Below are 13,242 nucleotides of genomic sequence, written 5' to 3'. Positions count from 1 at the left end.
ACTGGTAAAGCTGCATTTAACATAGGTGGTCAAACAATTGCTTCTGCTTTTCATCAGAAAATTAACCAAAGGCAGCAAAACATGCATTGTGATGAACTGAACACATTTAGAACTAAATACAGAAATTTGTCAGTTGTCATCATAGATGAAATTTCAATGGTTGGCAATGCAAAGTTGGAATTCATCAACGATAGACTTCAGCTTCTTACTGGTTTGAAGAGGCCCTTTGGAGACATAAGTATTATTGCTGTTGGAGATTGCTTTCAACTTAAACCAATCATGGATGGATGGATTTTTCAGGATTTAAAACAAAATGCCCAAGCACTTGCATGTTATCTTTGGAAAGAAAACTTCACCTTATTTGAGTTAGATGAAGTAATGCGACAAAAGGATGATGTAAAATTTGCACAGCTTTTGAACCGTCTTCGTCACAATGAGATGACTTCTGAGGACTTGGATATAATTCACAAGTGCATAATTGCTGAAAATAGTCCAAATTATCCACACAATGCTCCCCATCTTTTCACAATGAATTTGAAAGTAGATGAATATAACAATAAACTTATAGAGCAACTTCCTGGTGAAAAAGTCATTGTAAAAGCTGTTGACAGTGTCCTCCAAGACCATAGTAAGTCTGTGAAAGACCGACTGCTCAGATCATTGCAAAATCAAGATGATGTAAGCAAAACTGCAAATCTTATGACAAGACTAACTCTAGCCATTGGAATGATATATGGCATTACAGTTAATATTGATGTTACTGATGGCTTGACAAATGGTTCATCATGTACTGTATATCTTGTTGAAAACAGATTACCTGGTGTATCAAGGCCAAGTATAGTGTGGGTAAAGTTTTTAGATTCTGCAGTAGGGAGAATTGCTCGACAGAAATACAGACATCTTTTCCATGATGATGTTATGGATGACTGGACACCAATATTTGACTGTCAGCGATCTTTTGTTTTCAATTCAACTACATATCAAAGAATACAGTTTCCTTTAAGACCAGCTGCTGGTAAGACAATCCATAAGGCCCAGGGCTGCACTGTTGATGAAATTGTAGTAGATTTGTCGCAGTCAAGGACGAGGAAAACACCACACATTCATTATGTAGCTCTTAGTACAGTTAGATCTGTTGATAAGTTGCATATTCTGAATTTCAATGAGCAAGCATTAACTGTTGATGAAAAAGTTGTAGAAGAAATGGAAAGAATGAGGAAGGAAGCACCTCTAAAACTGTGTTATATTCCATTGTACAAAACAGAGCAGAACAAATTAAAAATAATGTTTAATAATGCAAAATCTCTTCACAAACATTTCGATGAAATCAAAAATGAACCCAATGTTGTGGCATCAGATGTTATTGGTTTTTCAGAAACAAGATTAACCATCAATGATGAACAGAATTTTATGATGGAAGGTTACTTGACTTTGTTTAATCACGAAAAGAGAAGTGACAGCATCCGTCTTCATCATGGAACAGCATTATACGTTAAACAAGACCATCTGATGACATGTATCTCAAAATTTAGCAACACTTTGCTTGAATTCATCATAGCTTTAATAAATTTCAGAGACCTTGGAGAAGTGCAGATAGTTGTTTTATACAAGTTCCCAGCATGTTCTTTTAAAGAATTTGAACGTGAAGTTATGTTGCACTTAAAACCTTTTGTAGACAGAGAGAAAAAATTGATAATTCTTGAAGATTTCAATTTTGATTTGTTTACAGGTCACAAAGAATTTCTGAATTTTATGAAGGTGAATTTAAAATGCACACAATTGGTAAAAAAGGTAACTCACGATTCAGGTTCACAACTTGATTTGATTTTCACAAACTTCCCTCATTGTGAAACTGATGTGATTGAGGCATATTGGTCAGACCATAAAATGGTTTACTGTACATATACTTTATAAATCTGATATAAGGGACGCAGGTGTATTAATTATTTGGGGGAGATACGTCATCTTGTCCCCTCTCCCACCTACTAATGTGCCAGTGTCACTTAGTGACATATGGTACATTGATTACTGTACACAGGGTTATATTCGCCCTTGCTGAGTTATGTTCACCCTTAAATTCACACAATTTTGCAATGTTTTAAATTTTCCCCAGTCACAGTTTTATTGAAGAAATCATACTGTGTTCTTTTAATTTACTCCATTTTAAAACTGTTTACCTCTAAGGTAGATGACAAGGGAAAAATAAAATGGGGCGAATATTTCCCTGTATACAGTATCTTATAGGCACCAATTACTTGATGTAAAATTTAATTTGTTTATTTTTAGGCATATGTATACGCATGGAATAGCCTATATAATTTGCAAACAACTCATTAATGATCATAAAACTATTGGACTAAACAGGAATCCTTCATTATGACTTTTTATTGTGGATTAATTTTCAACAGACAATTAATAAATGTACTTAAAACATTTTTGTGACGTCATCTTTTGTTAAACCTAGTTCAATAAATTTGTTATTGTCCTGCACCCCGTCCAATAAGTTACCTGTAGGAGTCCAATAAGATTCAACTTATTGGACAGGTACAGGTAACGTTAAAATGAGAACAAAGGGTAAATAGTTTAGTTAACACCACTTAAAAGGCAATGACAAATTAAAGAATTTAATATGGACAATGTAGGAAATTAGTAGCGTTAAATGTTAATATTTCACAAAAAATCCTATTGAAAATGGCACAAATAATCCAGTGAATTGAATGTCTCAGATACATTATTGTAAACGCATCCGTGGCTCCGATCATAAATTTCCTAGATTCACCGTTCATTGCTATATAATAGATTCATTTCACAATGATTGATCCACGGAACATATAAAGAATCCAACGGACACAAAAGATGAATGAGAAGCATGTGTTTTCGTACATACAACCTAGGCTTTTTATTTATTGAAATATACATTTTTCCGCATTTAGCACAAAATTTAGCTCACGAAATTCCAACGGAATCTGTAATTTCGTTCGGTGATTAATGACCATTTGTCCACCTAGTCCTGCGTCGTTTAAGCGAGTATATGTCGTTTTAAGGAGTGGCTGGAGTAAAATCCTTCCGAGTTCGAAACCTGCTCACAAAAGAGAATTGCATTTTTAAAAAATACATCAGGAATAATCTCCCAATTTCAAAGAAAATGCTTAAACAGTTGTTTGAGTGAAATGTTTCAAATCCTATTGCTTTACAAAAATTACCTTTTAACGGGAACTGTTTCTTGCAAATTCCGAAACATTAGAAAATATATGCGGATTTCACAGCAGAAAACTTGAACTGAGGAGGCATCTTGGTGTAATCGATAAATGGCATCGTCAAAACACCCGATTCTGAGGGTCTATTTTTTCAAAATTAAAATGTACGTCTTCTTCCGTGGTCGTTGCGTTGAAAATGAATAAATTGTAAAGAATTTACTAGAACTGACTTTTACGCATGCGTAATATATATAAAAAATGTCGCAATGCGGATAAATTAGACAAAACAAAGTTAATGTTCAGATTTGTCGATATAAAACACCTCTCGATGATTCCAACTAATAAAACCAAAACTCGTTTTCTTTGGCCTAACTTGATGAACAGTGCCAGGTAGTCATCCAAGCAGAACGAGACCTTACCTGTGACTGTCAAATAAGTTAACAACGGACGTGTTCGACAGTGGTGAAATGTTTTAAGTAAGTTATAAGCCTCAAACTGACCATTATGTCAGATATTAGACTCTCCTCGGCGCTAACGCGCCTCGGGTCGTCTAATATCTGACATAATGGACAGTTTTCGGCTTATAACCATTACATAATTTCATGTTGCTTGTTAAGGAAAATTTATGTACCATCAATGACAATCATTCATGTCAAAAAATGATGATCATTGTAATATGTGTTAATATTTATAAATTATGTATATACTGTATTGATGTTTGTGAGTTAGTTTTACCCTTACTGTTAAGATTCTTTTCTTTAATGATACATGAATATCATGAACTTGATATTTTGAATATACATGAACATTTTGAGATTACTTGAATTGTTTACAAAGTTTAATTTCAAGAAATTAATTAGTTTTGCTAAATAATGATTATAGTTGTATTAGAAATATACATTTGCATCAAGTAATTGGTATCTTTGATATATGTTCAACATTGTACTCTATAGTTTTTGAAGTAAATTCACCGCATATTATCTGTTCATGAAAAAATTGCTGTATAGAAATATTGCAAGCTTATTAATATTACTGTGTTTTGTGTCATTTAGTCCCTGCATAACAATACTGGAGTACATGAGAACTAGTATAAACTTTTACAGTGTATATGAATTAATATTTTTTTCAGAGCAAATGTAATAACAATTTCATTGTCAATATTCTTATCATACATGTAATTCAAGTCTTTCTATATTTACTTTATAATCAACCTCATGCAGTATTGCTAAGGCTTTAAACAGGCTGGGTGGTCAACAAATTAACCATTTGATGCACTTAAAAATGAGATACTTGCAAATGTTCACACACTATATTTAAAGCCATTATCTATAGTTTTATACAAAGCTCTCAGAAATTAGTTTAATGATCATGACCATCCAGCATACTTACTTATTTTTGTTTAGAGTGACTTGTCTATCCCACCTCTGATGTTTCGGAGGTCCGTGTTTGCTCTGCTCTTATTTTGTATATTTGTTTAATGGACGTTGAGATTGAATACTGTTCGTTATTTCCATATCCTTCTTGCAACTGAATTAGAATGATACATTTTAAAAGCACAGCTCAGTTAGAGATTTTTTTGTTGATATATATCATTTGCATCATTAAAAATTGTTTTGAAATAATGTTCATGGTATATATGAAACTTTGTGCTGAAATATTTTGACTTGATTATTTATCTTTTTGATCCTTTGTCTTAAAATGTTTGAGGTTATTGTATTTTAAAACATTCAAAAATTGCTTTAAACATTTACTTTTACTAGCTTTAGTTACCTGTGTAGAATAGGAAAGCAACCTGCATAATCAGAGAGAAACTGACAACTCATTATAAGTTTCTAGTATTTTGCCGATTTCAGTTAACTCCATATTAATTGATTTCATTTTCTCCAGCATTGAGATATTTAATATGTGACCACCATTATATTATATTCTAATGAGAATCTACTATATATTAAACATTAATATATACCCAGGTAAGTATGAAAAGAGGGGGTCAATGGACAGCCCGTAAAGGGAGGTAAACCTACCTTTTTATAACATTACAATTTTTCCTATAAAAGAGGAAAAAAAGGTGGATCACTATGATTTCTCATGACTGGTCTTTGAAATCAAAATTATTGATTGCAAAAAGATCAAGTTTAGGTAATCTGATTCCTGCAGGTACTCCAATTAAAAATTCTTTTAAAATAATAGTTGATATTCAAAGTCAGACTCCGTTGACCTTCAAATAATTATTCACTTTCAGTTGCAATCTTTCCAATTTTCGCTTTCGTTATGTATAGGAAAGATTTACTATTAAGTGAACTAAAAAATGAATACAGTGTATTTCGCATCTTTCAAATGATTACTTTGATGTATTCAACTTTCCTCTAAACAAATGTTTGAAATGTTTACAAATAAAGCATCTATGTTTACATGTAATGTTATTGTCTGGAAGTTTTGCATTTCTGTCACAAAATTGTTGGAATATTGCATATTTGATACTGTGTGCATATATGTCTGTTAAAGTCTTATAAAATTTAGATAGTTGATTGTTATTAACTCTTAGTTTTTATTATATTATCTACTAATTGTCTGATAAATTTTCACCAAATCTGTTCAATGTTGTAAAGAAATAAAAGTAAAATCTTATTCACATTTTCTGTTTTATTATATGTATCATAACTAATGTTAACCCCCCCCCCTTAAAGAAAGGAAAGAAATGTTATTGTTCATTAAAAGCATATTACACCTAAGAGTTGATAGTACAAGTGTTATATTCTGCAGAAATACTGAGACTGACCTCTTTTTGACTCAATTGATAATAAGTTGGGCATTAAGCACTGGTTGAAAAGAAAGCCATTCTTAGTAATTTTATGCTTAGATCAAGCCCAATTACAGTAAATGAATAGAACGAGGAAGTCCATACTCTAACATCTACATGTATAATTCTTGCAAGTAAAGGTCTTTTACTCAGGTGAGCGATGTGGCCCCTGGGCCTCTTGTTTTGTTCAACTATCAACAAAGTATTGTAAATATGCATTGTGATATCTGTTAAATTACTGACCTCATATTTCCATATAATTGCGAAATTGACATATGCAATATACAGCTCAACGCACTTTTTAAGCTCACATGGCTTTTCCCACAAATTCAGGTCACATTGTTGTAATAAAAATTACCATTTTCGAACTGCAGTACAATGGCATAAACCTTAGTTATACAATGTATTAAATATCTAATGCCAAGCATAAATGTCTTTTTAAATCATTAGCTAAAGTTTCCAACGTGGATGTTTTAAAAGAAAATTTATAAATATACGGTAGGATGTTTCGACTATACGATTCTACCATAGGTTTTTACAAATTGTATAAATCGAGCATTCCTTGATCCCATGTAGTTGATTTTTTTTTCTTCATAAAGGTGAGTATTTTTTTTAATTCTTTGCTCATTTACCACACTCCTCTTGGTTTCGTCGAAATGTAGCACCGGAAAGGGATAATATTGCAAAAAAAGAAACCACACTAAAAGGTAGGATAATAAAGTATTGGTTACTTTATTGAATGGTAAATTCCTTCTATGAAAAAGAAAATTCTTCTGCATTTACGGTTTAAAAAGTTAAACTTTTGCAGTTATATGAATCTTTCATGCTTCTATATTTTAGAAATTGAGTCTTAAAAATCCCACCTTATTTACATAGAAAGCAGTCAAACAGATGAAAATACTATTACCACCCCGAGTTAAAAAAACCAAAATGTACAGAAAATACAAGTTTTAGTAGCTGTACTGTACCCATGTCTACTACGTTTCTGCCAAGAGCTATTTCTTTCAAAAGAACGAATAAAAAGGCAGTTACAATTGGCAAGAAACTACAAAAAATTTCAATTGAGAATAGTTGTAATTTTCAGCCATGAATATATCATAGTTCTACCAATTGATTTGTGTAAATTGTGTTTCAGTAAATGAATTAAAACTCAAATTATGTAAACAAATACTTTTAAAATGTATTTTGTTGTCTCGATACACAATCTCATATCATAACAAAGTGACTTTAATTTGTGCGAAAAACCATGTGAGCTTAAAAAGTGAGTTGAGATGTACATGTTTCCTTTTTTCAGATATGAATATCAAAGCAAAGATAGGTAAGAAATGATTCCTATCATCTCCGTGAAAATAAAAATTTAACAGGAAAAAAGATGGATGAATATTGTTTGTTTATTTTACGTGGGTATTCAAGCCAATTTAAAGATATTTGTGGAATATTTTAGATACAACAAGAGCTGCTTTAGAAAATCAAGAACTTAAAATCAAGGATGTATTTGTGCACATAAGCGCAATTCAAAGAGTATTAGAATTACTGAAGACAAATAGATATGTCCTTGTAAGAGGTAACCCAGGATCTGGAAAAACTACGATAGCCATGCACATCCTAAGAGAATTACAGAAGAAGGGGATGTTTCCACTCCAGATGGTGACTGTCCAAGATTTTTATGGATCCGTTTCTCCATTTTCAAATGTTGCTTTATTTTTAGATAATTTATTTGGGGAGTTTTCAGTGTCAAATGAAGTAGATAATTTTGATGCAAAACTACATTTAATTCAAGCAATGTGCAAAACTGATAAGGCTGGAAAAGGAAATGTTTTGATTTTAACAATCAGAACTGATATTTACAATGAAACAATTGGGAGGATAAATGAACATGCAAAAAGTTTTTTGGATAAATCTTCGATTGACATATCAAAGGACTTTCAACTTCAAAGCTCAGAAATACTGGAATTATTTAAAAAGTATGGTCTTCATAAGTTGCTAACATCAGACATATTATCTGATGTTAGACAAATTGGGAAAATATTTGGAATTCCCCAATGTTGCAGTCTCTTGAAAAATAATTCAAAATTTTCTGAAGACGTCCAAGAATTCTTTAAAAATCCCATTCTTAGTTTAGAAAAGTATATCAAACACATACTTGATAGAAAGGAAAACAAAACAGCAGTTTTAGTCTATATACTTCTTTGTGGAGGAAATGTGGAAGAACATGTGTTGCAAACACCACTAGAAGATAAAGCTCGGAAGGAAGAAGCTATGAAAATGATAGGATCCAAAGAGTCATCTTTAAGGGATTTTCAAAATTCTGTTCATCATTATCATGAATTTTTGATGACTTTCAATACAATTGAAAGAAAATATATGTTCAGTCATAGCTCTGTACAAGAGAGTTTATTCAAATGCCTCGTCAGATATTACCCACAAAGAGTTATCAAGTGTTGTGACCATGTCCTTCTAGAGCGGCTTACATCTGACAAGAAACAGTCTTGGAACTCAATTGTGATCACCGAAGATGTTTACCAGGACATAATCAATCGATTGCTGGAAATGCTTGAAGAAAGGTCAATTTCTGCATTTCAAACGATTTCCCGTCTTCAAATATGGGAAGATGAGAAGTTTATTTACAAGTGTGTAAATTGTGTAGGTGTGTTAAATAGACTGAAAGGAAACACTGATCGTTTTGGGAAAACAATGTTAGTTTATTTTTGTGTGTCTGGAAATGTTACATGGGTTAAATATCTATTGCCCTTTTCTTCCCAGGAACAAAGATATATGTCTTTAAATGAAGCATGTGCACACAATCAAAAAAATGTTGTCGATTTGCTTCTAGCTACTGATGTAAAGTACAACTTAAAAACGTGCTTTTATGCCGTACAAAGTGGAAATTTAGACATGCTTTTTCGCTTCACTGATAATGTAGACCTAAGCAAAATAACGTTTACAAATAATGTCCAGTGGAATAATTTAGAATGCAGTTTGCTTCACGAAATTTGCATTTTTGGCCAAAATCACCTAATTAAGCCAGTTCTAGCACGTTATCCACATCTACTTGATGTTAAAGATAACCAGGGTGAGAATTCTCTTCATTTTATAGCATTTGCTGGGGACGAAACAATGTTTAAACAATTAATTATCTCAGGTAGTGACCCATTCACTAGAGCTAATTATGGTGGCACTATTCTTCATAATGCTTGTCAAAACGGCAAATTAAGCATGGTCAAGTATATCTGTGACACATATCCAAAGTTGCTTTCACCAGAATATAATGCCTTCGACGGCATGTCACCATTACACTGGTCAGGTCAATCAGGAAGTATAGAATTATATGAATACTTGATAGAAAAAGGTGTAAAGAAAACGTTCCTTGAGGGCCGAAGTACACCATTACATGAAGCTTGTAAGTTTGGAAGACTAAATATGTGTGAATACTTGGTAAACACTCATCCTCATTTACTTGATGTCAAAGACAATAATGGAGGAAATGCCTTACATTACGCTGCCTGGGGAGGTAACATTGATTTACTCAAATTTCTGTTGGAGAAAGGTTTTGATGTCAAAACCAAAAGAAATAATGGGGAAACTGTGTTTCACCTATGTTGTATGAACGGAAAACTAGAGATGTGTTAGTACTTGGTCAATACTTATCCTCATTTACTAGATGTCACAGACAATAATGGAGGGAATGCCTTACATGCTGCAGCCTGGGAAGGTAACATTGACTTACTCAATTTTCTGTTGGAGAAAGGTTTTGATGTCAAAACCAAAAGAAATGATGGGAAAAATGTGCTTCACCTGTGCTGTATGAACGGAAAACTAGAGATGTGTAAGTACTTGGTCAATACTTATCCTCATTTACTAGATGTCAAAGACAATGATGGAGAGAATGCCTTACATGATGCAGCCTGGGGAGGTAACATTGATTTACTCAATTTTCTGTTGGAGAAAGGTTTTGATGTCAAAACCAAAAGAAATGATGGGGGTACAGTGCTTCACCTGTGCTGTATGAACGGAAAACTAGAGATGTGTAAGTACTTGGTCAATACTTATCCTCATTTACTTAATCTTAAAGACAAAAATGGAGGAAATGCCTTATATGGTGCAGCCTTGGGAGGTAACATTGATTTACTCAATTTTCTGTTGGAGAAAGGTTTTGATGTCAAAACCAAAAGAAATGATGGGAAAACTGTGCTTCACTTATGCTGTATGAACGGAAAACTAGAGATGTGTAAGTACTTGGTCAATACTTATCCTCATTTACTTAATCTCAAAGACAATAATGGAGGAAATGCCTTACATGATGCAGCCTGGGGAGGTAACATTGATTTACTCAATTTTCTGTTGGAGAAAGGTTTTGATGTCAAAACAAAAAGAAATGATGGGAAAAATGTGCTTCACCTGTGCTGTATGAACGGAAAACTAGAGATGTGTAAGTACTTGGTCAATACTTATCCTCATGTACTAGATGTCAAAGACAATAATGGAGTGAATGCCTTACATGCTGCAGCCTGGAGAGGTAACATTGATTTACTCAATTTTCTGTTGGAGAAAGGTTTTGATGTCAAAACCAAAAGAAATGATGGGAAAACTGTGCTTCACCTATGCTGTATGAACGGAGAACTAGAGATGTGTAAGTACTTGGTCAATACTTATCCGCATTTACTAGATGTCACAGACAATGATGGAGAGAATGCCTTACATGATGCAGCCTGGGTAGGTAACATTGATTTACTCAATTTTCTGTTGGAGAAAGGTTTTGATGTCAAAACCAAAATAAATGATGGGAAAACTGTGCTTCACCTGTGCTGTATGAAGGGAAAACTAGAGATGTGTAAGTACTTGGTCAATACTTATCCTCATTTACTAGATGTCAAAGACAGTGATGGAGGAAATGCCTTACATGATGCAGCCTGGGGAGGTAACATTGATTTACTCAATTTTCTGTTGGAGAAAGGTTTTGATGTCAAAACCAAAAGAAATGATGGAGAAACTGTGCTTCACCTATGCTGTATGAACGGAAAACTTCAAATGTGTAAGTACTTGGTCAATACTTATCCTCATTTACTAGATGTCAAAGACAATAATGGAGGAAATGCCTTACATGCTGCAGCCCGGGGAGGTAACATTGATTTACTGAATTTTCTGTTGGAGAAAGGTTTTGATGTCAAAACCAAAAGAAATGATGGGAAAACTGTGCTTCACCTATGCTGTATGAACGGAAAACTAGAGATGTGTAAGTACTTGGTCAATACTTATCCTCATTTACTAGATGTCAAAGACAATAATGGAGAAAATGCCTTACACTCTTCAGCCTGGGGAGGTAACATTGATTTACTCAATTTTCTGTTGGAGAAAGGTTTTGATGTCAAAACCAAAAGAAATGATGGGAAAACTGTGCTTCACCTGTGCTGTATGAACGGAAAACTAGATATGTGTAAGTACTTGGTCAATACTTATCCGCATTTACTAGATGTCAAAGATAAAAATGGAGGAAATGCCTTACATGATGCAGCCTTGGGAGGTAACATTGATTTACTCAATTTTCTGTTGGAGAAAGGTTTTGATGTCAAAACCAAAGCAAATGATGGGAAAAATGCGTTTCACTATTGCTGTATGAACGGAAAACTAGAGACGTGTAAGTACTTGGTCAATACTTATCCTCATGTACTAGATGTCAAAGACAATAATGGAGGGAACGCCTTACATCAAGCAGCCTGGGGAGGTAACATTGATTTACTCAATTTTCTGTTGGAGAAAGATTTTGATGTCAAAACCAAAAGAAATGATGGGAAAACTGTGCTTCACCAGTGCTGTATGAATGGAAAACTAGAGATGATTAAGTACTTGGTCTATACTTATCCTCATTTACTAGATTTCAAAGACAATGATGGAGAGAATGCCTTACATGATGCAGCCTTGGGAGGTAACATTGATTTACTCAATTTTCTGTTGGAAAGAGGCTTAGATATCAAAACCAAAAGAAATGATGGAAAAACTGTGCTTCATCTGTGTTGTATGGGCGGACAGCTAGATATGTGCAAGTACTTGGTCAATACTTATCCTTATTTACTAGATGTCAAAGACAATAATGGAGGAAATGCCTTACATGCTGCAGCGTTGGGAGGTAACCTTGATTTACTTAAATTTCTGTTGGGAAAAGGATTTGATATCGAAACTAAAAGAAATGATTGGAAAACCGTGCTTCAATTATGTATTTTGACCGGAAATGTAGATATATATAACCATTTAGTCAAGGCTTATCCTCGTCTACTAGAGGTCATTGGCAGTTCCAGTATCCGTGAATCTACTAACTCTAGTGTTGAAAATAATCCGGAAAGTTCTGTTTCTGTACCCGAGCGAGGACAAAAAAGAAAAAAAGTGACACATTTTCCCAAATATGTAAAGAAAAAATTGTTTTAGATACCAAATTTTAGGACATCTCATTTAAATTTGAAGTTCGGTTGTTAGCTCAATACAGAACATGTATAAGTTCTGTTGTGATTACAACAACTACATGTTGTTAAAAACGGTCATTTTGTTGGGTCTTGTTTGCCTTGTCTCTTCTCATTCAATAGATATGACCGTGATGACCAAGGCTAAATTTATTGATACAGATGGACAGACTGGCATACAAATGCACATTTTTCTATGTGATTCTAGAGAAGTTATAAATGTAAAAAAAAAAGTTTCAGACAAACAGATGGACGACAGACGTTATATGATAAGGAAACCAGAAAAGCTCAAATGAATGTTTTGAAAGAGTTGCAATCGTTACAGTATTTGAAAAGCTGTTTTTTCATGCAGAGATATGACCAACATATTCGTGTTTTATATTGTTTTTATTTTGTTAATTTGTTTTCAGTTTTTTTTTCCTGCTTGTCAGGAAATTCTAGGCTGGAATTTTTTGACTGAGATGTGAAACTCCCTCCCCAATCCCGACAAAAAAACTCTGGATCTGCACCAGTATTTGCACTAACTGAATGTCATATCAACAACGGGAGATAACTTCACAATATGAAATTCGTCTAGTATTGCATGCGATGATCTTTGTCCATTTTTGAACTTTAACCTAATCATTTGCATTTGGTTTATTTTACCCCTACCATACTTAAACTTGTACTTACCGACTGTCATAGGTCCTCTCAACTTCATGAAATATAATCCGATTATAATACAAAATGAATTAATCCGATGCACACCAGACTGCATCATGTGAAAGTGCTATCCCATTCGGCAAACCTGGTC

General features: G+C 33.5%; 2 protein-coding genes across 2 annotated transcripts; both read left to right on the top strand.

The window, feature by feature from the left end:
* The first annotated feature begins 8,737 nt into the window (after window positions 1–8,737).
* LOC134280789 (serine/threonine-protein phosphatase 6 regulatory ankyrin repeat subunit B-like) lies at window positions 8,738–12,417 on the top strand. Its single transcript, XM_062763242.1, has one exon. The coding sequence runs from the start codon at window positions 9,802–9,804 to the stop codon at window positions 12,415–12,417; it is 2,616 nt and encodes an 871-aa protein (XP_062619226.1). The 5' UTR covers window positions 8,738–9,801.
* On the top strand, window positions 9,214–9,627 carry LOC134280788 (putative ankyrin repeat protein RF_0381). The gene has a single exon (XM_062763241.1). It carries the CDS (start codon window positions 9,214–9,216, stop codon window positions 9,625–9,627), a length of 414 nt encoding a protein of 137 aa, XP_062619225.1.
* Window positions 12,418–13,242: the final 825 nt, after the last annotated feature.

Source organism: Saccostrea cucullata, unplaced genomic scaffold (genome assembly GCF_032062105.1).
Source record: "Saccostrea cucullata isolate Sc308-1 unplaced genomic scaffold, CSIRO_AGI_Scuc_v1 ctg6111, whole genome shotgun sequence".
Taxonomy (NCBI): Eukaryota; Metazoa; Mollusca; class Bivalvia; order Ostreida; family Ostreidae; genus Saccostrea; species Saccostrea cuccullata.
This window is presented reverse-complemented; position numbering and strand designations above follow the sequence as displayed.

Coding starts and splice junctions, on each gene's coding strand:
- LOC134280788 (XM_062763241.1), top strand. CDS start 9,214: ATGGTCAAGTATATCTGTGACACATATCCAAAGTTGCTTTCACCAGAA.
- LOC134280789 (XM_062763242.1), top strand. CDS start 9,802: ATGAACGGAAAACTAGAGATGTGTAAGTACTTGGTCAATACTTATCCT.